Source organism: Mustela nigripes, chromosome 4, assembly GCF_022355385.1.
Source record: "Mustela nigripes isolate SB6536 chromosome 4, MUSNIG.SB6536, whole genome shotgun sequence".
In the NCBI taxonomy this organism is placed as follows: domain Eukaryota; kingdom Metazoa; phylum Chordata; class Mammalia; order Carnivora; family Mustelidae; genus Mustela; species Mustela nigripes.
In genome coordinates, this window is record NC_081560.1 from 85113112 (window position 1) to 85138653 (window position 25542).

Below are 25542 nucleotides of genomic sequence, written 5' to 3' on the forward strand. Positions count from 1 at the left end.
ACTGCAGTGTTATTCCTGCACTCCATTCTTTACTTTTGTTACAAAAACACGCATGTTTTTCAAATTCTTCTGTCACCTTTGCTTAAATTTTTAAAAAGCATACCTGATAGCACATTCATAGCATTACAAAACTAGTCTATATGTCCTGTCTGTCATTGCATTGCAAACCTGCTCTTTGATTTACCCCTTTCCTCTTCCCCACACACTAGTCAATAGGAATTGTGAGTTTAGATGGGTCTGTTTCCTTAGGAAAGAATTTCGTGTAGTATGGGCTATCGTCACTGCTTCCCAAATGCAATAGCCCTGGCTCCTCTCTTCTTCGTCATCGTGGTGTTTGTCCTCCTCCTCTTCCTCTTGTCATTTCATCTAAGACTAGGATTAGTGGCTTTAACTTAGTCTACAGGATGACAGCATGGGGTAATGGAAAATGAATCCTTTGAAGTTCATCAACTCAGGCTTGAATCTCATTCTTCCCCTTCCTGTGTGACCTTGGGCAAGATATGTAACCTCTAAGTGGCTATTTCTTCAACTACAAGATGATTTAAGAGTTGTTGGGAAGATTAAATGGAACAAAATCTCAGTCCAGACCCAGCATGTAGTCCTCAATAAATGTTAGCTCCCTCCCAGCACTGTCTGGGTTTTTTTGTTTTTGTTTTTTGTGTGTTGTTGTTTTTTTCTTTCTTTCATGTGAAAGCCTTAAATAATTTTGACAGGGATCAAATAAAGAGATGTCTGCCTGGGACTGGATCAAATGATTTAGGAATCTATAGGTTGGGGCTCTTCTAGCATGAATTTGTCCTAGAACACATCCTTGGGCTCTTGTGTGAGAGTCCTGGTAAGCCTAACCTTGAAATCCCACCATGAGATGTTTTCATCTAGAGAAAGAAAGATGATGTAGGATATTGGGTATGGTGAAATCTTTGTATTTGTGAAGTATTTGGGTCCTTAGAAGAACATGTCAATTCTTAGTCAGGGCAGGGCCAGCTTTAGACAATAAGAGGGCAAAATTCCCTTGCCCGTGTCTAGAAATTTCACAGTCTCCTCTTTTCATTGCCTAAGTACTTCCTGTTCTCAGGCTTCCCCTGGCCCTTGGCAGATCTCCCCTTCAAGCTTCCTCCCCTTGGGCAGCATCCCTTACTCAATTTCTTTCCTTCCTCTAAAAGCAAAGCTTCTTACATTCATTATAACTTTAGAAAAATATTTACCAAACCAATTTTCCTCCTTTACATTGGTGGAGGAAGTTAGAAGTAAAAATAAACAACAACAACAACAAAAACCCTCTCTGAAATGGGGAGCAAGAAGAGTTGGCGTAGGCCCCTGAGGCCTCTAGTCTGCCCGGGACAAGGCTCAGGAAGCGAAATAATGGAACTCGGACATTTGAGAACATCGGAGAGATCATGTGCCCCTTCTCTCAGGTGAGAGGCTGAGGATGTGACAAGGCTGCATACGATTACTGATCCTACACCTGCTCGTGCTAAAGCAGTAGGTGGAGAAGGCCCAAGACAGTCCACACAGTGGCCAGGGAGATGTACTGAAGGCTAGCCAAGAGCGCTACATCCCAAGCACCCTTGACATTTTGATGAAAAACACGGCTTCGGAAAGGTTTGCGGTGCATGCCACTGAGAACCAGAGAAAAAGGCAGAATTCTCAAAGATACCGGCCAGGAGAACCAAGTGTGAGACCCAGGGATGTATATCTCAAGGTGAGTCAGCATGGTCAGACAGCAGCCACTGGCAACCATCCTGAAGCCACAATGCTATCTAGTAACACTGAACTTGGGGCTCCTGCCTAAGAGGAAGAGAGAAAAAGTAGAATTACCTGGGGTTCTTTTAGTGAGCTTTATGGAGATATAATTTATGTGCAATAAAACTCATAATTTTAAGAGTGCAATATGGGTTTTTACACATATTGACAGTTGGGTAATCGCTGCCACAAACATTCTTATTTTGTAGAGAGCAAAATGGAGTCTCTCATGTCAAGTAGGAACCTGCATCAAGCAATGATGCAAGCAGTTAAGGTACTGCAGCTAGGAGATATTGCCAGGACCAATGTCAGCTGACGACACCCCAGAACTGATAACCAGCTGAACCAGAGGAGGTCTGCAGAAATCCAAAACTGATTAAATCCCTTTAAAAAGGGAAGGATTTTGGCAACAAACTGTCAGACTCCTCAGACCTGACCCTTCTACATCTGACCACTTAAAAAAGGCAATTGCCACCGATGGTTTTGCCCAATTCTGTTCTCCAAACAGAACCGAGAGCCTTCCCTGCTGATCATGAGAAGGAGTGAGTGCCGAGAGCTGACCCGGACCAGACGCAGGCCTTATCTCAGCGGCACACCCACAAACTGAGTTCACATTTGGTTCGTTCACTTCCCGCTCCTTTCTGTTATCTTGTTTGTTATATGGCTTGTCTTCTATCCTGCTGTGTGTGCCATGTAAGAAGCCACGTTTAATCACATGGGGAGATGTCATTGAGTTTGGAATCCTGAGTCTGCTTTATCATTGTGATTTAACCTTGCTTTGTGATTGACTAAAGCTGACATTGTGGAAAGACACAACTCATGTGTGCACCTTCCTATGCTTATGACGCCATGAGCTCTAAAAGCTTCCTCTGTGTGCCTTTATGATCCGTGCCCTGTCCTATCCCCACGCCTGCCATCCCAGGCACCTAGTAACAACTAGTCTTACTTTTTCCAGTATTTTATGTAAATAGAATCATAGATTTTTCTGGCTTCTATAATTTAGCAGAGGGTTTTTGAGGTTCACCTACATTGCTGTGGGCATCAATATTTCATTCCTTTTATTGCCGAGTGATATCACAATGTACAGATGCACCACAATTTATTTGCCAATTCACCAGCTGATAGACATTTGACTTTGCTATAAACATTTGAGTATAAGTCTTCATGTGAATGTATGTTTTCATTTTTCCTGGGTAAATATCTAGGAATGGGGTTACTGGGTCATATGGTAAGTATATGTTTAACTCAATATAAAACTGTCCGATTGTCTTCCAAAGTGGCTCTGTGATTTTATATTCACACCAGGAAAAAGTGGACACCAAGGTTCCCATTGATCCATGTCCTTTCACACTTGATAATGTCAGTATTTTTATCCATTCTGCTGGATGTGTAGTGGCATCTAATTTTGATTTTTAATTTGTGGTTTTAATTTCCATTTCCATAAGACTACTTAATGTGGAATGTCTTTTATGGGCTTATCTGCCATTTACATATCTTCTTAGATGAAGTGTCTTACTATTTTTTGCCCAGTAAAAAAATCAGGTTCTTTTGCTCCCTACTAATATTGTAAGCATTCTTTGTGTCTTTGGGATACAATTCTTTTATTAATATGTTTTGTAGATATTTTCTCTCAGTCTCTCCCAATCTTTTCATTTTCTTAGGATTGTCTTTTTGAAGAACCAATTTTTTTAATTTTGAGGAAATCCAATGTATCATTTTTTTTCTTTTATGGTTCACATTTTGTATCTTAAGAAATCTTTGCCAAACTCAAGGTCACAAGATTTTCCCCCTATATTTTCTTCTAGAACTTCAAGAGTTTTAGCTCTTCTACTTGCATCTTTTATCTCTGTCAAGTTTTTGTGTATGGTGTGAAGTAAGCATTGATATTCTTTGGGGAGGTGAGGGATATATGGATATCTAGTGGTTCAGCACCATTTGTTAGGAAAATATCCTCTTCCCATTGAATTATCATAGTACCTTTTCCAAATATCAATTAACTAAATATGTGTAGGTCTATTTCTATGTTCTCTATGCTGTCCCATTGATTTATGTCTATTCTAATACCAATACAATATTGTATTGATTATCAAAACTCTGTAGTTAGTATTAAAATGACGTAGTATAAACCCTCAAACTTAGTTTTTTCTCAAAATTGTTTTAGCTATACTATATATTTTTATTTCCATACATATTTTAGAAGGAACCTATCAATTTCTATCTTTAAAAAAGCCTGCTGCAATTTTGACTGAGCAACAAATCAATACATCAGTGTGGGGCAATATGCCATCTTAATGTTGAGTCTTATTTTTCTTGAATTTGGTTTTTCTCCCCTGTTATTTAGGTCATCTTCAGTTTTTCATATCAATGTCTTATGGTTTTCAGAAGATATGTCTTGTATATGTTTTGTTAACTTTATCCCTAAGTATGTCACATTTTGTGTGTTATTGTAAATGATATTACTTTTCAATTTTGATTTCCAAATGTCATCATTAGTCCTTAGAAATAAAACTGGTGGGGTGCTTGGGTGACTCAGTTGGTTAAGCATCTGCCTTCAGGTTGTGATCTCAGGGTCCTGGGACTGAGCCCTGCACTGGGCTCCCTGCTCCGTGAGGAATCTGCCTCTCTCTCTCCCTCTGCTCCTCTCCCCTGCTCATGCTCTCTCTCGTGCATGTGCACCATCTCTAACAAACAAATAAAATCTTCAAAAGAAAAGAAATAAAATTGGTTTTTGTCATTGACCTTGTATTTTGTAGCCTTGTGAAACATTTTTATTAATTCAGTAGCTTTGCACAATATTCCTTAGAATTTTCTATTCACATGATCATGCTGTCTGCAAATAAACACAATTTTACTTCTTCCTTTCCAATGTAGATTCCTTTTATTTCTTTGTATTGCCATATATATATATATATATATATATATATATATATGACCTCTAGTACAATACCGAACAAAAGTGGTGAGTGAACATTCTCCCATTGTTCCACATCCTTTTCTTTTTTTTTTTTTTTAAAGATCATTTATTTATTTATTTGACAGAGAGATAGAGAGCACAAGCAGGCAGAGCAGCAGAGAGAGGGAGAGGGATAAGCAGGCTCTCTGCTCAGCAGATGTGGAACTCAATCCCAGTACCCTGGGATCATGACCTGAGCTGAAGCCAGCTGCTTAACCAACTGAGCCACCCAGGTGCTCCTTTGTTGCACATCTTAACAGGGAAAGCATTCAGTCTTTCATAGTTAAATATGGTATGAAGTGTAAGTTTCCATAGCTGCCTGTACCAGGTGGAGGAAGTGTCCTTCTAATCCAAGTTTGTTGGAAGTTTCTAACAGGAAGTGTATTGAGTTTTGCTAAACTTTTTTTAATCCATTAAGATGATCATATTTTTCAGCAAATAATACTGGACAACTGGACATTCTTATGTAAAAAGATGCACCTCAAACCATACACTCTATCATTTACAAAAAGTAACTTATTAGAGGTATATGACTAAATGTAAAATCTAAAAGTAAAAAGTGTTCAGAAGAAAATATTCACTATTTACAACCTTGGTTTGGAGAAAGGTTTTTTGTTTTTGTTTGTTTTTGTTTTTGTTTTTAGATTGGACACAAAACCACAAATCATAAAAGAGAAAAATAGATAAATTGGACTTTTCAAAATCTAAGAGTTCTGCTCTTTGGAAGACAGTATTGGGAAACTGAAAACAAAAAGCACAGATGGGAAGAAAATACATGCAAATAATTTATCTGTCACAAGACTAGTATGGACAATATATTAAGAAATCTCATAGCTTAGGGGTGCCTGAGTGGCTCAGTGGGTTAAAGCCTCTGCCTTTGGCTCAGGTCATGGTCCCAGGGTCCTGGGATCGAGCCCCACATCAGGCTGTCTGCTCGACGGGGAGCCTGCTTCCTCCTCTCTCTGCCTATCTCCTCTGCCTACTTGTAATCTCTGTCTGTCAAATAAATAAATAAAAATCTTTAAAATATATATATATATAAAAGAAATCTCATAGCTTAATAATAAGAAATCAAATAGACTGACTTAAAAAGTGAGCAAAAGATTTGAACATATACTTAACCTAAGATATACAAATGGCAAATAAGAATATGAAAATATGCTTATTCAGGGGCACCTGTGTGGCTCAGTGGGTTAAAGCCTCTGCCTTTGGCTTAGGTCATGATCCCAGGGTCCTAGGATCAAGCCCCAAATTGGGCTCTCTGCTCAGCAGGGAGTCTGCTTTCCCGCCTCTCTCTCTGTCTGCCTCTCTGCCTACTTGTGATCTGTCTGTCAAATAAATAAATAAAATCTTTAAAAAAAAAAAGGAAATATGTTTACTTCATTAGTAATTGGAGAAATCCAATTAAAAATCACAATGAGATACAACCACACTTATTAGAGTGTTTTTTAGAAAGTGACAACACCAAGTGTTGGTGAAGATGTGGAGTAACTGAACATATTGCTAGTGAGAATGCAAAGTTGTATAGCTCCTTTGGACAACAACTTACTTATTATAAAGTTAAACATACATGTACCAAATGACCAAGCCATTCATTCATATGTATTTATTCAGGGGGAAGGAGGATATGTATCTATTCAAAAACTGTACATAAATGTTTACATTGATTTTATTGATATTCACTCCAAACTTGAAACAACCCAAATATCAACTTAAGGGATGTATAAACAGATTGTGGTACATTCATACAATGGAATATGACTCAGAAATAAAAATGAATTAAAAAAAAGAAATAAAAATGAATAAACTATTGACACATACAATAGTGTGGGTGAATCTCAAATACATTATATTAAGTCAAAAGACTATGTACTATATGATTCCGTTTTAGAAGTTCCTGGAAAAGGCAAAAGTATTGCGACAGCTAACAGATCAAGTATTTGCCAGGGGCTGGATGCTGGGGGAGAAAGAGTGACTACAAAGTAGTATGAGGGAACTTTTGACAGTGATGGAAAAATTCTACATCTTGATTTTCATGTGACTACATCACTGAATACATCTGCCAAAATTGATAGAAATGTCCACCCCAAAAGGGTGGATTTCACTGTGTGTAAATTATACCTCAGTAACTATAAAACAAAGCAAAGCAACAAAAAGAACAGAATTTACACAAAGTATGAAAACTGTAGGCTATCAAAACAAAGAAAAAAATTCTAAAAGCAACCAGAGAGAAAAGGCACTTTCTCTACAAAGGCACTAAATTAGACAGACAGAAGACTTAGACTTCTCATTAGCAAAAACTGTACCACTTCAAAGTACTGAGAGACAGTAACTGTCAACTAGTTATTTAAGAGTAAGGGCAAAATAAAGACATTTAGAGAAAATCTGAAGAAATAACTCAAAGACTCATTAAATATATATATAAAGATACACTTCAGTAAAAACAAAACCAAATCTAGAAGGAAAGAGGTGAGCAAATAAATTCTTAAATGTTGCTAAATCTAAATGAGCACAAAATATAAAAAACAATAATAGGGGAGCAAGCCTGGCTTAGACAGTTAAGTGACTGACTTTTGATTTTGGCTCCGGTCATGATTTCAGCTTGTGCCAGGCTCTGTGCTGAGAGCATGGAGCCTGCTTACGATTCTCTCTCTCTCCCTCTGCCCCTGTCCCCAACTCATGCTCACTCACTCTAAAATGATAATAATAATAACAACTACTAAACTAAAATATACAAGGGAATAAATGACACGGAAGACAGAAGGGAGAAGACTGATGTTAAAGAATTTCACTGTTCAAGAGAAGGAGGAAGATACTGATTGATCAGGCTTCTGCTAAGTCAAGAGAGTATGCAAAAAACCCAAGGATAATGATTAGAAGAAAAGAAATAGTCTTCCAAATTATATGGAGGAAAAGGTGAATAAAGAAAAATATACAGACTAAATTAATGGAGAAAGTAGAGGACCCCTCCCCCAAAAAGCAAAAAGGCAAGATTAATAGAAAACACAAAATAAGCTGTCAAGAATGCATATAAATGTAAAAGTAATTACAAAAATTGTAAAGTGGATTAATTTACCTGTTGAGAAAGATTCTCAAATTGGTTTTAAAATATCTTGCTGTGTTCTGTTTATAAGACACAAGTCCCAAATATAGTGTCACAGGCTTGAAGTAAAGGGATGAAAATATTATTAGATAAAAATACATAATAAGGGGGGTGCGAGTCAAGATGGCGGAGTAGTAGCAGGCTGAGACAACATCAGGTAGCAGGAGATCAGTTAGATAGCTTATCTAACCATTGCAAACACCTACAAATCCAACAGGAAATCGAAGAGAAGAAGAGCAACAATTCTAGAAACAGAAAATCTATTGCTTTCTGAAAGGTAGGACCTGCGGAGAAGTGAATCCAAAGTGACTGGAAGATAGACCACAGTGGGGAGGGGCCAGCTCCTGTCAAGCGGCGGAGCAACAGAACACAAAATCAGGACTTTTTTTTTTTTTTAAAAGATTTTATTTATTTATTTCACAGACAGAGATCATAAGCAGGCAGAGAGGCAGGAAGAGAGAGGAGGAAGTAGGCTCCGCGCTGAGCAGAGAGCCCGATGAGGGGCTTGATCCCACGACCCTGAGATCATGACCTGAGCCGAAGGCAGAAGCTTAACCCACTGAGCCACCCTGGTGCCCCCCAAATCAGGACTTTTAAAAGTCTGCTCCATGGGGAGGACATCGCTCCAGAGGCTAAACTGGGGGGAAGCACATGTGGGGGCAGCATAACCCCAGGACCTGCAGGGTCAGAGAAGGTCCGGGGGTGTCTGAGTGTCACAGAGCTCACAGGTATTAGAGCGGGGAAGCCGGCAACAGCAACAAAGCCAAGGAATGAGCTCTCAACTCGGGCTTACGTTGAACAGGTCGGCAGGCTGGGTGAGCTCGGAGCGCGGCTGGAGGCCACGGAGACAGAAGCAACCGGGCACTTTTCTCCAAGTGTGAGCGATTGAGCGCTTTCCCCCAAGCGCAGCCAGAGGCCAGGGAGACAGGGATGGTTGGGCGCTTTTCTCTGAGGGCACACTGAGGAGCAGGACCCCGAGCTCTCGGCTCCTCCGGGCCAGAGATTGGGAGGCCTCCATTTTCATTCCCATCCTCCAGAACGCTACAGAAAGCGCTCAGGGAACAACAGCTCCCAAAAGCAAACTGGAACGGATTACTCAGCCCAGCCCCTGGTAACGGCAGTGCAATTCCACCTGGGGCAAAGATACTTGAGAATCACTACAACAGGTCCCTCCCCCAGAAGATCAAAAAGAAACCCAGCCAAGACCAACTTCACTCACCAAGGAAAACAGTGGAATTCCAGAGGAGGAGAAAGCAAATCTTATCTGGACAAAATGACAAGGCAGAAAAACTCACCACAAAAAAAAAAAAAGAGCAAGAGGCAGTACCGAAGGCTGGAGACCTAATCAATACAGACATTGGAAATTAGTAATATGACAGATCTAGAGTTCAGAATGATGATTCTCAAGGTTCTAGACGGGCTTGAAAAAGGCATAGAAGATATTAGAGAAACACTCTCCAGAGAGATAAAAGCCTTTCTGGAGAAATAAAAGAACTAATATCTAACCAAGTTGAAATTAAAAAAGCTATTAATGAGGTGCAATAAAAAATGGAAGCTCTTATTGCTAGGATAAATGAGGCAGAAGAAAGAATTAGTGACATAGAAGACCAAATGACAGAGAATAAAGAAGCTGAGCAAAAGAGAGACAAATAAATACTGGACCATGAGGAGAGAATTCGAGAGATAAGTGACAGCATAAGATCACACAACATTAGAATAATTGGGATTTCAGAAGAAGAAGAAAGAGAGAGGTGAGCAGAAGGTATATTGGAAAGTGTTATAGTAGAGAATTTTCCTAATATGGCAAAGGGAACAAACATCAAAATCCAGGAGATGCTAAGAATGCCCCTCAAAATCAATAAAAATAGGTCCACACTTCATCACCTGATAGTAAAATTTACAAGTCTTAGAGACAAAGAGAAAATCCTGAAAGCTGCTTGGGAAAAGAAGTTTGTAACATAAAAGGGTAAAAACATTAGATTGGCAGCAGACCTATCCACAGAGACCTGGTAAGCCAGAAAGAACTGGCATGATGTATTCAGAGCACTAAACGAGAAAAACATGCAGCCAAATACTATATCCAGCTAGGCTATCATTGAAAATAGAAAGAGAGATAAAAAGCTTCCAGGACGAACAAAAACTGAAAGAATTTGCAAACACCAAACCAGCTCTAAAGGAAATATTGAAAGGGGTCCTCTAAGCAAAGAGAGACCCTAAAAGTAGTAGATCAGAAAGAAACAGAGACAATATACAGTAACAGTCACCTTACAAGCAATACAATGGCATTGAATTCATATCTCTCAATAGTTACCCTGAATGTTAATGGGCTAAATGCCCCAGTTAAAAGACACAGGGTATCAGAATGGATAAAAAAACAAAACCCATCAATATGCTGCCTACAAGAAACTCATTTTAGATCCGAAGACACCTCTAGATTTAAAGTGAGGGGGTGGAAAACAATTTACCGTGCTAATGGACATCAAAAGAAAGCTGGGGTGGCAATCCTTATATCAGATCAATTAGATTTTAAGCCAAAGACTATAATAAGAGATGAGGAAGGACACTATATCATACTCAAAGGGTCTGTCCAACAAGAAGACCTAATAATTTTAAATATCTATGCCCCTAACCTGGGAGCAGCCAACTATATAAACCAATTAATAACAAAATCAAAAAAATACATCGACAATAATACAATAATAGTAGGGGAATTTAACACTCTCCTCACTAAAATGGACAGATCATCTAAGCAAAAGATCAACAAGGAAATAAAGGCCTTAAATGACACAATGGACCAGATGGACATCACAGATCTATTCAGAACATTTCATCCCAAAGCAACAGAATACACATTCTTCTCTAGTGCACATGGAACATTCTCCAGAATAGATCACATCCTCGGTCCTAAATCAGGTCTCAATCGGTATCAAAAAATTGGGATCACTCCCTGCATATTTTCAGACCACAATGCTCTGAAGCTAGAACTCAATCACAAGAGGAAATTTGGAAAGAACCCAAATACATGGAGACTAAACAGCATTCTTCTAAAGAATGCAACCAGGAAATTAAAGAAGAATTGAAAAAATTCATGGAAACAAATGATAATGAAAACACAACAGTTCAAAATCTGTGGGACACAACAAAGGCAGTCCTGAGAGGAAAATATATAGCAGTTCAAGCCTTTCTCAAGAAACAAGAAAGGTCTCAAATATACAACCTAACCCTACACCTAAAGGAGCTGGAGAAAGAAAACAAAGAAAGCCTAAACCCAGCAGGAGAAGAGAAATCATAAAGATCAGAGCAGAAATCAATGAAATAGAAACTAAAAAAAAAACAAAACAACAACAAAAAAAAAACAATAGAACAAATCAACGAAACTAGGAGCTGGTTCTTTGAAAGAATTAATAAGATTGACAAACCCCTGGCCAGACTTATCAAAAAGAAAAGAGAAAGGACCCAAATAAATAAAATCATGAATGAAAGGGGAGAGATCACAACCAACAACAAAAGAAATACAAACAATTATAAGAACATACTATGAGCAACTCTATGCCAACAAATTATACAATCTGGAAGAAATGGATACATTTCTAGAGACATATAAACTACCACAACTGAATCAGGAAGAAATAGAAAACCTGAACAGACCCATAACCAGTAAGGAGATTGAAACAGTCATCAAAAATCTCCAAACAAACAAAAGCTCAGGGCCAGACGGCTTCCCAGGGGAATTCTACCAAACATTTAAAGAAGAACTAATTCCTATTCTCCTGAAACTGTTCCAAAAAATAGAAATGGAAGGAAAACTTCCAAACTCATTTTATGAGGCCAGCATCGCCTTGATCCCCAAACCAGACAAGGATCCCATCAAAAAAGAGAATTACAGACCGATATCCTTGATGAACACAGATGCAAAAATTCTCACCAAAATACGAGCCAATAGGATCCAACAGTACATTAAAAAAGATTATTCACTACGACCAAGTGGGATTTATTCCAGGGCTGCAAGTTTGGTTCAACATCTGCAAATCAATCAATGTGATACAATACATTAATAAAAGAAAGAATAAGAACCATATGATACTCTCAATAGATGGTGAAAAAGCATTTGACAAAGTGCAGCATCCCTTCCTGAATAAAACTCTTCAAAGTGTGGGGATAGAGGGCACATACCTCAATATTATCAAAGCCATCTATGAAAAACCCACTGCAAATATCATTCTCAATGGAGAAAAATTGAAAGCTTTTCCGCTCAAGTCAGGAACATGGCAGGGATGTCCATTATCACCACTGCTGTTCAACATAGTACTAGAAGTCCTAGCCTTAGCAATCAGACAACAAAAAGAAATTAAAGGCATCCAAATCGGCAAAGAAGAAGTCAAACTATCACTCTTTGCAGATGATATGATACTATATGTGGAAAACCCAAAAGGCTCCACTCCAAAACTGCTAGAACTTGTACAGGAATTCAGTAAAGTGTCAGGATATAAAGTCAATGCACAGAAGTCAGTTGTATATCTTTACACTAACAATAAGACAGAAGAAAGAGAAATTAAGGAGTCAGTCCCATTTACAACTGCACCCAAAACCATAAGATACATAGGAATAAACCTAACCAAAGAGGCTAAGAATCTATACTCAGAAAACTATAAAGTACTCATGAAAGAAATTAAGGAAGACACAAAGGAATGGAAAAATGTTCCATGCTCATGGATTGGAAGAACAAATATTGTGAAAATGTCTATTCTACCTAAAGCAATCTACATATTTAATGCAATCCCTATCAAAATCCCATCCATGTTTTTCAAAGAAATAGAACAAACAATCCTAAAATTTATATGGAACCAGAAAATACCTTGAATAGCCAAAGGAATATTGAAAAAGAAAGCCAAAGTTGGTGGCAACACAATTCCAGACTTCAAGTTCTATTACAAAGCTGTCATCATCAAGACAGCATGGTACTGGCACAAAAACAGACACATAGATCAATGGAACAGAATAGAGAGCCTAGAAATAGACCCTCAACTCTATGGTCAACTAATTTTTGACAAAGCAGGAAGGAATGTCCAATGGAAAAAAGACAGCCTCTTCAGCAAATGGTGCTGGGAAAATTGGACAGCCACATGCAGAAAAATGAAATTGGACTATTTCCTTACACCATACATGAAAATAGACTCAAAATGGATGAAGGACCTCAATGTGAGAAAGGAATCCATCAAAATCCTTGAGGAGAACACAGGCAGCAACCTCTTCGACCTCAGCCGCAGCATCATCTTCCTAGGAACATCGCCAAAGGCAAGGGAAGCAAGGACAAAAACGAACTATTGGGACTTCATCCAGATCAAAAGCTTTTGCACAGCAAAGGAAACAGTTAGCAAAATCAAAAGACAACTGAGAGAATGGGAGAAGATATTTGCAAATGACATATCAGATAAAGGGTTAGTATCCAAAATCTATAAAGAGCTTATCAAACTCAACACCCAAAGAACAAATAATCCAATCAAGAAATGGGCGGAGGACATGAACAGACATTTCTGCAAAGAAGACATCCAGATGGCCAACCTACACATGAAAAAATGCTCCACATCACTCGGCATCAGGGAAATAGAAATCAAAACCACAATGAGATACCACCTCACACCAGTCAGAATGGCTAAAATTAACAACTCAAGAAATGACAGATGGTGGCGAGGATGCAGAGAGAGGGGAACCCTCCTACACTGTTGGTGGGAATGCAAGCTGGTGCAACCACTCTGGAAAACTGTGTGGAGCTTCCTCAAAAACCTTTAAATAGAGCTACCCTATGACCCAGCGATTGCACTACTAGGTATATATCCTAAAGATACAAACGTGGTGCTCCGAAGCGGCACGTGCACCCGAATGTTTATAGTAGCAATGTCCACAATAGCCAAACTATAGAAAGAACCTAGATGTCCATCAACAGATGAATGGATCAAGAAGATGTGGTATATATACACAATGGAATACTATGCAGCCATCAAAAGAAATGAAATCTTGCCATTTGTGATGACGTGGATGGAACTAGAGGGTATTATGCTTAGCAGAATAAGTCAATTGGAGAAAGACAACTATCATACGATCTCCCTGATATGAGGAAGTGGAGATGCAATGTGGGGAGTGTGGAGGGTAGAGAAAGAAAAAATGAAAGAAGATGGGATTGGGAGGGAGACAAACCATAAAAGACTCAATCTCAAAAAACAGACTGAGGGTTGCTGGGGGAGGGGGGATGGGAGAGGGTGGTGGGGATATGGACATTGGGGAAGGTATGTGCTATGATGAGTGCTGTGAAATGTGTAAACCTGGCGATTCACAGACCTGTACCCCTGGGGATCAAAATACGTTATATGTTTATTAAAAATAAATAAATTAATTAATTTTAAAAAGAACATAACAGGACAGCAATACTTGAGATAAAGAAGGTCATTATTTAACGACAAAAAGGAAATTTCTCAGGAAACTATTAATCTCGAACCTATATATAACTAACAGCATAGCCTCAAAATACATAAAATGTAAGTGGAATTTCTATTCAATGCTACTCCTGTTGAATGGTTGAAAACAAAATTTCTACCTTGTAGAAATGGAATTAAGCATTAGCACATACAAGAACTCTTGTCTAAAATTAGCTTTTAAATTTTTTGTATTATGAGCAAACTCTAGTTGCTCTGTTTAAGTTATCTCAGATACATACATAAACACACATACATATTGCTTTAACATACAAAGTACCCAAGAATATGTCTAACGTAGGCAACTTCTCAAGGTGCTTAGAATGGGAAAGTGTGACTGCATTAAATCACAGACACTTTCCTGCACATCATGGGCATAGAAACAACTAAATCTGTCCATATGTCAGTGATGATTTCAAAGGAAGCTACCTACATATTCATTAAATATTTCTTAGTACTGTCAGTTATCAGATTGAGTTTATTAAGATTTCACAAGAATGAAAGTCATAAGATATATTCACTGTAAAAGTTTATAATTGAGAAAGTTGGCAAGTTCCTTTGGCTTCCCTTGGCTAAGCTGAATCCCAGAATTCTATTTAAGTTACATTTTTCTGAAAACTGACTCATGCCCTCTGCTGTCCATTTATTGAATATCAATTATTAAATAAAGTAAAATCTTCATCAGCATTTACATTTACATAGTAAGAAATCCTTCAACTATTTCATTATTTGAGTTAGTTTTAGGAAACAATGTATTTTAAGAAGTGCTTTTAAAACTTTTAAATTATAAATGTAATATATGTTTATTATTGAAAACACACAAAAAAGGAAATAATTCATTATTTTACTACTTGGATATTACCATTGTTACCAAGTTGAAATTGTTTCCACGGGATATATTTTTTAAAACACAATTTTATTTTATGAGACAAGATGGGATTGGGAGGGAAACAAACCATAACAGAATCTCCATCTTACAAAACAAACTGAGGATTGTGGGGGGTAGGGAAGGGGTTAGGAGAGGGTGGTGAGGTTATGGACATTGGGGAGGGTATGTGCTATGGTGAGTGCTGTGAAGTGTGTAAACCTGGCAAATCAAAGACCTGTACCCCTGGGGCTAATAATACATTATATGTTAATAAAAAATTAAAAATTATTAAAAAATAATAAAATAAAATAAAAAATTTAAATTATTATTGTCGGGGCACCTGGGCGGCTCAGTTGGCTGAGCGACTGCCTTTGGCTTCGGTCATGATCCTGGAGTCAGGCTCCCCGCTCAGCAAGGGAGTCTGCTTCTCCTGCTGACCTCTCTCCTCTCATGCTCTCTCTCTCTTATTCCCTCTCTCTCTCCCTCTCAAATAAATAAAACCTTTAAAAAAATAAAATTATTATCATTATTATACAATTGGGATCATACTAAACATACAATTGGCATTCTACTCTTTTCACTTAATATTACCGTGAGATAATAGGAAAAAATATATGATGATCTCTCCTTGGCTCCTGGCACAGGGCTCCTGAAACCCTTGTAATTTCTGGAGATGATAGAAATGTCTTTTGTTCTAGTGAGGTGACTTTGGGTGGCTCTTAGATGGCTCTGGGATGAGGGTTGGTCACTGGAGAGTATGAACCATGATAAGAAGGTTGGAGTTTTCAGCTCTGCACCAGTCTCCTAAGAAGAAAGAAGGGCTAAAAATGGAATTAAGGATCCATCATATCTACATGATGAAGCCTCCATGAAAATCCCAATAGTATGGGGTTTGTAGAGCTTCCATTTAGGCAAACACATTCACACAAGGAGAGAGACACACCCCAACTCCAGGGAGACAGAAGGTCCTGTTCTCAGAACCCTGCCAGACCTCATACTATCTCTTTCTTCATTTGGAGATTATCTATCTATCTATCCATATTCATTTTCATCAAATCTTTTAATAAACCGGTAAACATGTTTTCCTGAGTTCTGAGAACCATTCTGGCAAGTTCATCAAAACTGTGAAGGCGGTTGTGGGAACCTCTGATTTGTAGGCAAACCAGACAAAAGTTGTGGGTAACCTAAGGACCCACTACTTGTAATTAGCATCTCAAGTGGGTAAGAGCAGTCTTGTAGAACTGAGTTCTTACCCTGTGGGATCTGACACTATTTGCAGGTACATAGTGTCAGAATAGAGTCAAACTGTAGAACACCCTGCTGGTTTCTTGGACCCTTCAGACACGTGGTAGCCAAAAGTGTCAGAAGAAGTGTTATGAGTGTGGTAGTAGTGTGAGAGTAAAGAAGAAACACGCAGAATAAGAACTGGATGATTTTCCTTTACAATTATATTATAGAAGTGCTCCCACATCACTGAGTAGTCTTCAAAATATAATTTTTGAATTGCTGCAGAATATTCCAGATGTATACTGATTTACATAACACCCTACTATTTTTGGACATTTAAGTTACTTCATTATTTTAGTATCATAAGTAGAACAAAACTCCTTGAATATAAGTTTTTTTTGAATGTCCCTAATTTTATGCTTACATTAAATCCCCAAAAGTACAATTTCCAAGTCATGGATACACATATTTTTCAAGTGCTTTATTCATACTGCTGAAATGAACTCTGGAAAGTTTTTAACCACTTATGCGCCACCAGCAGCATGTCTATGTATACATCATGAACATATACTGCTGGTGGGTGTGTCAGTTACTATAAACTTTTCCCCCTTAAGAGTTTACTTATAAGGTATTTTTACAACTTCAGTTGAAAAAAAAAGAACATAGGAATGAAAAGTTATTTATGATTCTTCATTCATTTGATGAATAATTACTTTTCTTCAAAGGGGTCAGGAGGATAGAGGAACTTTTAGTAGAGTGGGAAGAAGGCCAGACTCTCTAATTGTTTAATTTTAATCTTTCTGAATTTGTTTCCTCATCTATAATGTGAGGAAAATAATACTTGCTCTGCTGAACTGAGCGTTTTATGAGGATACTACAAGATGACACATGTGAACATGCTTTGAAAACTATAATGTCACACAGATGGAAGGCAGTATTTTTATTAGTGGTCATTGATTGACATGTGGACAGATTTAATACAAAAGTAATGTATCAATAAAAAAATTTTTAAAGTATCAATAACTTTTTAATATCCTATATTAATCTTATATCATTTTCTCCAGTTTCAAGTTAATGTAATCAGAAAAATAGCATTTCAGTCAATTTTCTTTAGTTTTGTTTGAAAATAATCAAACAAAGATTTTGCCACAGAGACAATTATGGTTCATGTGCCAATTCCATGAACTTGGTTTGTCTCAGAAAAGGAAATCTCACCACAGAAACAAAATAATCTTCTAGGTATTTATTCCTATTTAATCTAAAAATATTTGGCATGTGTACAACAAATGTGAGTGCATTCTCAATTTGCTTAAACAAATGTCTTTTTCAAAAATTTTCGAAGTTATCCCCATGGGTTTTCATTAAAAAGACACTTTGAAGATCAGTCTGAATAATTATGACCAAATGAAACACAAAGTCAAGGACAGAGCTAGTATTCAGTGGGAATTTGGTGGACCTAAAAGCTAGCAGTTATCATAAGCCTTCACTAACTAGGAAGGAGAATAGGAGGGAGAAAGAACTAGGAGGACAGAAAAGAGGAAAGGATAACTTATGAAAACACTGAATTTTATAAAAAAGATAATGGCTAGTGGAAAACTCTGTGACTTGGGCCCACGAGTCCATCTCTCTATCGCTACCTCCCAGTATATCGTTACTGCATTTTTGCCAAGAGCTTCGGGGTTTTTGTTTTTGTTTTTCTTCAAGATTTATATTTGTATGAGAGAGAGAGAGAGAGAGAGAGAGAGAGCGCTGATCTGATCCTTGCAAAAACTCTTTGAGGCAAAATAAGGAAAGTAATACTGATCTCATTTTAAGGGAAAGCAGTTAAAACCCTGTCCAACGACTGGCTTAGGATTACTTAGGATCAGGAAGGAGGGAGGACTCTAATGCTATTCCTATACTTGGTATCAAAGAGGGATCCACCAAAAAACACCAGCCTGGGGCGCCTGGCTGGCTCAGTCCCTTAAGCGTTGGTCTTGGGCTCTGGTCAAGATCCCAGCGTCCTGCAATCGAGTCCCACTGCTTCTCCTTCTGCCTTTATTAAAAAGAATTTAATAAAAACCCCACCAATCTGGCTCTTTATTTTCCTGCTGAGGGATTTTCCATATAAGGGTACCCTGCACTATTTTAGTGAAGTTTGGATCTAATCTCCCACTGTAGTTTGCATCTAGTTCTCACCTCCCCCTCCCCCCCTTTTTTTTAAGATTTTATTTATTCTGAGAGAGAGCACGCGCATGGGAAGGAGCAGCTGGAGAAAGAGATTCCCCTTTGGGGAGGGAATCGGAGGTAGGACTCAATCCCAGGATCCTTGGATTCTGACCTGAGTGGAAGACAGACGCTTAACCGACTGAGCCACCCAGGCGCCCCTAGTTCTCACCTTTTAAAAGCGCAGTTTCTTACCCCTTGACTTGGTCCTGATCCTTATTTAAGTTCCTATTTTTCTTGGTAGATTAGGACCTCCAAGCTCTCACTCCGAAGCTCCACCCTCTCCAAAGTCGCGTCCTCGGTATCCAAGGAAACCATGCGGTCCTGCCCACATTGCTCCTTCCGCGCTTTTCATTGGCCCGTTGGATTCCCAAATAGATTCCACCCTCTCCCCTCCAGTTCCTCCAATCGCTAATGGGCTTCAGGCAAGAGCGCGCACCTTCTGAGTTCGGGTAACACCTGCTCTTACTCCAATACCCTGCGCATTGCCTCTTGGGATATGTAGTTTCCAAGCTGCCCGGAGCCCCATGTCCTCTCGTTCCTTTAGAACTACGTATCCCATGCGCCTTTGCGAAAGAGGAGGGCGCGGGCAAGGCGTGCGGGTCAAGAGGGGTTTACAGCTTTGAAATTCCAACCCGCCGGGGAGGCGTGTGCGGCTGAGGTTTAAATTGCCAAAGAAAGTGAGCAGTTTTGCTTCAGCAAATCTTCGCAGATGTCTCCCTTTTGACTTGAGCCGTGCCAGTGGTCAAGTAGACTGGCCGTGGCGAGACTGGCATACGGCTGAGGTGACTTGAGGGAGCGCGAGAGGGGTGCGCCATGTTCGCCCCCGGCTCGGGCTGGGGATTTGGCTGCCTCTGGCTCAGCCAGTTCCGAGTTGGGGCCCGCAGAGCTGCGGGGCGCTGGGCTTGTCGGGCTGGCCCGGCCCGGCGGTACAGCTCTGGTGGGGGCGAGCGCCAGCCCGGGTCGGAGCCCGCGGTCTCCCCGCCAGGCCTCGCATGCCACACTCTGAAGGAGTGGACGCTGCTGGTGAGCCCGTTCGGTCGGCTGCGGGCGCGGCTTCCGTGCCATTTGGCCGTGAGGCCCCTGGACCCCCTTACCTATCCGGACGGCGACCGCGTGCTGGTTGCGGTGAGAGCAGCGGAGGGCGGGACGCGGGACCTGGCCGGCCTGCTGGTGAAGTACGACGAGGCGCTGAAGGAGGTAGCCATCGTGTCTGACACCATCGACCCTCAGGCGTCCGTGGAGGTGAACGCGCCCCTGAAGTTTGGCAAGTGAAGTGAAGTGAAAAAGGGTTTGGGTCCCAGGGCACAGACGGCGAACTTCTGAAATTAAGCAGATGTGCACTTTTAATGGGTCCCCTTGGATCTGACTTTGTAACCCAATATACTTACGCCCCAAGGAACCTGCCTCCTTTTCTGTTGTACTTTGAGCTTCCTAGTGAAAGGTAGACATCAGGTTCCCAAAGATCGGAATTTTATAAACCAATGAAAGCATCGTTTGGAATAATCTAAATCAACTATTATTTGTGGAACCCTTATGTTCTCCTTTGGCACGTGGTTCCTATTTCTCTATTTCACCGCACTTTGTCAATAGCAAAGTGGTTTGTATTTCAGGATTGAACTTTCTTGATAATCCATTCACATTTCCCTTTGCATATACACAGCCTGGGGTCTGTTCCAAATCAGCTCTGTCTGTAGGATGTTCCATATCTAACCTGGACCAAGTGTTGGGTCTCATGTAGGCATCTGGCTTCCTACTGATACATCTCCATCGTAAATTACCCGTGAGTAGCAGTCTTGAAAAAATACAAACACAATCACATAGTAAAACCGCACGGTGGACCGTTTGACAATGCCTACAGTGTTCTAGGTATTTGGGGTCCATAATATTTATCAAATGCAAGCCAGTGTGTACACAGCATTTTTCTAGTAAAGTGTCCCCAGGCTCTCCTTCCTGGGACAGAAGGATGATACTAATGATCATCACAGCAGCCAATACCTCCAAGATAATCTTTTCTAATCCTTAAAATCGCACCATAAAGTAGATACAGTTATTGGCACTGTTTCACATAAGGAAACTGAGATAAAGCAAGGTTCATGAAGTATTTATTGTGGGTGAAAAATCCATGCCTTCATGAAACTTATATTCTAATGGAAGTATATTAAAAAAACTATGTTCTCTCTCAGATATAAAGTGGTGGAGCTGAAATGTGAACTGACTGGAGTCTGCTCAACCATGATGGTTTACTGCTTCTCAACTTCTTTAAACTAGCCTAGATGAATAAAAGACCCTGAACTCAAAATATGACAATCTGGGGTGGGGAGGAAGATTTGTCAATATATTATCATAGTAAAAAAGGGATTGAGTATTGAAATAGAGTAAGCGAAATTTTATGGTAACACAGACAAAAGTGGAACTCTCTGTGCTGGTGACCTCAAACCTCATTATTTGTAGATTCCTCTTCCTAGAGCCAGAATCCCATTTCCAGTTTACCATTTCTAGGTGTCTATTTCACGGGCTTCTCAAATCAGTATAATTCAATTTTCTTCTTATGTACTTGTTCCTCCAGTTTGTTTATACCTGTTTCTGTGAGTAAGAGTAGCATTACTGCCACTAAGTGGGCTTTTCTACCTGTTGGGGGTGTGTGGGTAGAGGGCATTTATGTCCTTCTCTACATACTATGAGCGCTGCCTTACATGAAGGCTATGTTGTAACACTACTCAACTTAGTAAAAATTGGTTACTTACATTTGCATCCATCTGGGGTAAAATTATTGGTTTATATATTTTTGGGTTATTACAACCAAAATATTGCTGTTTTAAAAGACTTTATAGAGACTGCCATATACAGAATTGCAAAAATTTATTTTTATGCCATAATGATTAAATTGTGTTAAGCCCCAGTGGTTTTTTTGTGGGGGGCAACAAACACAGATCTGTACTATTCCTATGATATGCTTTTAATTTATATGAGGTTTGGGAACAAATCTATAAATCCTCGTGAATATAAGAGAGAAGAGGCTAACTGGCTTATTCAGTTTACCATAATGACTTGTTAACTAGCTGTAGTTTTATTTAAGCATGTGTGTGTGTGTGTGTGTGTGTGTGTTTCCTATCTTTCCCAGGAATGTGTATTAATTGGAGTATCTGCCCTCTTTTACTTTTCTCCTATATCACTTTCTCTCTTTAGATGATATAGGTCAATAGAAATAACTGTTTTATTTCTAAAAGTTAGCAGGAAAGGGCACTACATTTGTCCTGTTGTTGTGGTAGAGACACCTTAGGTGCTGACAACCATGCTCTCTCCAGGGTTCAGTAATTTTATGAACATAACTGAGGAGCTGGATTTCTTAGAGGGCGCTAAAATGCTTTGGAGCTCATTAGCCATAGTACTAACTTTTTTTTCTTTTTTCATTTCTAGATTTGGATATCAAGTCATCAGGGCCTGGCTGTGTAAAAGTCCAAAATATTGAGTGTGATAATTGCAAAATTGAAACTGAGCAGGGGACTGGCATCTTACAGTCTGTTAAGGTATAAACATTTTTCTAATTGTATTTCAATATTACTGTTTTTAAAAAACCTTAAACTTTGAGCTGCAGTGTTAAACTAACACTATTCTGAATATCATGTGTTGAGAATATTGAGTATTATTTATTCATCTCTCAGACATTTCTCGCAAAAAATTTGCCTTGAAATCAGTTCTGTTTTGAAAGTAAAGAGGTTGTAGCAACTTTGAAGGTTTTCCTCATTTATACGTTTCCTTTAGATTTCGAAGTGTACAGTGAAACTAATAATACATGCTTGGTATTCTAAGATCTTATTAAAGCAATTTTAGAGGGTTTTTTTTTTAATGATTTTATTTATTCGACAGAGACAGCATAAGCAGGCAGAGTGGCAGACAGAGGGAGAGGGAAATAGTGGGAGAGGGAGAACCATGCTCCCCACTGAGCAGGGAACCTGATGTAGGACTCTGTCCTAGGACCCCAGGATAGTGACCTGAGCCAAAGGTCACGATTTTTAGATTCATAAACACTAATTAGAATGATTAATTTGATGCATTTAAAAAGTTTTACATCATTTGTTTTGTTTTAATCACTTTTATTTGCATACTTGCCTTTAGTATCTGTTCATATGTGAACTATTTCAAATAAATGTATTTGCACAAATATCACAAAAGATTAAAGAATACTATTCTATGTCCTTTTAGCAAAATGAGATGGTTCAGGTTCTTGTTGTAAAAGATACACGATGAAGTCTTCATGTTGAATGACTAACTGGATAAGAATATTCATAGTTCCTTTTTGGCTTTAGGAATATATTGTTCACTCATCAATGCTTAACCTCAGAAAATTCATCTAGAATATCACCTTCTGAAAACTCAGTATCTTATATTTTCAGTTTCACAATCAAAATTAGAAGCTAGCTGATATAAACAAATGGAAAGATATATTTGGGATTGGAAGAATTAATATTGTTAAAATATCCTTGCTACTCAAAGCACTCCACAGATTCATTGCTATCTCTATCAAAGTGCCAATAGCATTTTTCACAGAACCAAAACAAATAATCCTAAAATTTGTGTGGAACCACAGAAGATCTTGAATAGCCAAAGTAATCTTGAGAAAGAACAAAGCTGGAGGTATCACTGTCCCAGATTTCAAGATACATTATAGAGCTGTAGTAAGCAAAACAGGCACAAAGCTGGCACAAAAATAGATACATAGATCAATGGGACAGAATAGAGAACTCAGAAATAAACCCACATCATTCATTGACCATGTATGGTCAATCTATGACAAAGGAGGCAATAATGTACAATGGAGAAAAAATAGTTTTGTCAATAAGGTGTGCTAGGAAGATTGGACAGTTACTTGTAAGAGAATAAAACTGGACAATTTTCTTGCATCATACACAAAAATAAACTCAAAATGGATTAAAGACCTAAATGTGAAACCATAAACTCTTAGAAGAAAACATAGGAAGTAATCTCTTGGACATCAGCATTAGCAATATATTTACGGATATGTTTCCTCAGACAAAGGAAACAAAAGCAAAAGCAAAACAAAAAACTATTGGGACGACACCAAGATAAAAAGGGTTTTGTACAGCAAAGGAAACCATGACTTAAACTTTCTCTCTCTCTCTCTCTCTTTTTTTAGAATGCAAAGTATATTATTTTTAAACTTCTAAACTTAAAAACAAAACAGCCTAGGTTAAGTGATACTTTCCAAAGTTGAATGTGCTCATTTGGAGCTCAGCTTTTCTGCTTGCAGTACAAAAACAACTTTATAAAATTCATAGGCAGGAACACTACTGTTGTAATGATTTGTGATTGAATGAACTTATCAGTCTCAGTTGGTAACATCTCTTTTTTTTCTTTTTTGGTAAGGGTTTAAAACACTTTTGAATAGATGCGTTTTTTAGTCTTAACACACAATTTCATTCCAAATGTCTCCTGAGAGGCACATACTATATACAGGAATCCATTTTTATCCTTCTCACTTTCATACACTTCAGAAATCAGCATGGACACACTCTCCATACTGTGTTTGTTCACTAACAGGAAGAAGGCTTGATTAGTGTTGAGCTGTAAGCACTTTCTAATCATCTTAATGAGCTCACTTATGTTGGTATGATCAGGTACAAGGAACTTGGGTTTGTCCAGAACTGGAAGTTGCTTCTCATCCGTGTACTGTTTTAGTGAATGGGAGAAGATATTTGTGAATGATATACTTGCTAAGGGGTTAATACCCAAAATATATAAAGAACTTATATATTTATATATATCAGGATGCCTGGGTGGCTCAGTGGGTTAAAGCCTCTGCCTTCAGCTCAGGTCATGGTCTCAGGGTCCTGGGATTGAGCCCCACATTGGGCTCTCTGCTCAGCGGGGAGCCTGCTTCGCACCTCCTTCTCTCTTTGCCTGCATCTCTGCCTACTTGTGATCTCTCTCTCTCTGTCAAATACATAAACAAAATCTTAAAAAAAAAAAAAAAAAGAACTTACACAACTCAACACCTAAAACCCCAAAAATCCAATGGAAAAATGGGCAGAGGACCTGAATAGACACTTTTCCAAAGAAAACACACAGATAGCCAACAGGTACATGAACAGTTGCTCAACATCACTAATTATCAAGGAAATGCAAATCAAAACCATAATGAGATATCACTTCACACTAGTCAGAATGGCTAGTATCAAAAAGACAAGAAATAGTACGTGTAGGTGAGGATGTGGAAAAAAGAAAACCCTTGTGCACTTGGGAGTGTAAATTGGTGCAACCACTATGGAAAACAGTATGGACATTTCTCAGAAAATTAAGAATAGAAATACCATATGATCCAGTAACTGCTTTTCTAGATATTTAACCAAAGAAAGCAAAAACACTAATTCAGAAAGATATATGGACCACTGTGTTTATTGCAGCATTGTTTATAATAGCCAAGCTATGGAAGTAACCCAAGTGTCCATCCACAGATGCATGGATAATTAAGATGTGGTGTGTGTATAAACACTCAAACTGGGATATTACTCAGACATAAAAAAGAATGAGATCCTGCCATTTGTGAAAACATGGATGGACCTAGACTAGAGGGTGTTATGCTAAGCAAAAAAAGTCAGAGAAAGACAAATGCTATATGATTTTACTCATCTGTGGAATTTAAGAAACAAAACAAACAACAAACGGAAACAAAGAGAAATCAAGAAACAAACAGTTAACTAAAGAGAACAAATTGATGGTTACCAGTTGGGAAATAGGTAGGGAAGGGAGGGGGTGGAATAGGTGATGGAGATTAGAGTACACTTACCATAATGAGCACAGAGTAATGCAGAGAATTGTTGAATCACTACACTATACCTGAAACTAATACATTGTATGTTATTGTGGAATTAAAGTTAAAAACTTAATAAAAAATATGTTACCATTAAAAAATTGATAGTTCTGTGGGCACAGTTCCAATATAAATGTATTC

The 25542-nt window shown here is 38.7% G+C and overlaps 2 protein-coding genes across 3 annotated transcripts in view; one reads left to right on the forward strand and one right to left on the reverse strand.

The window, feature by feature from the left end:
- CCDC146 (coiled-coil domain containing 146) overlaps positions 1–18879 on the reverse strand; it is a 126333-nt gene extending 107454 nt beyond the window's left edge. Inside the window, exon 1 of the mRNA XM_059397570.1 lies at positions 18742–18879. The gene's annotated coding sequence lies outside the window, so the exon portion shown is untranslated. The remainder of the gene's footprint in view (positions 1–18741) is intronic.
- Positions 18880–19161: 282 nt separating this feature from the next.
- The window catches only part of FAM185A (family with sequence similarity 185 member A), a 53408-nt gene continuing 47027 nt past the window's right edge, over positions 19162–25542 (forward strand). For both annotated transcript variants that reach the window (XM_059395768.1, XM_059395770.1), the window contains exons 1-2: positions 19162–19836; positions 21990–22099. In XM_059395768.1, coding sequence (XP_059251751.1) covers positions 19386–19836; positions 21990–22099 — 561 coding nt within the window. In that variant the 5' untranslated portion in view covers positions 19162–19385. The remainder of the gene's footprint in view (positions 19837–21989; positions 22100–25542) is intronic.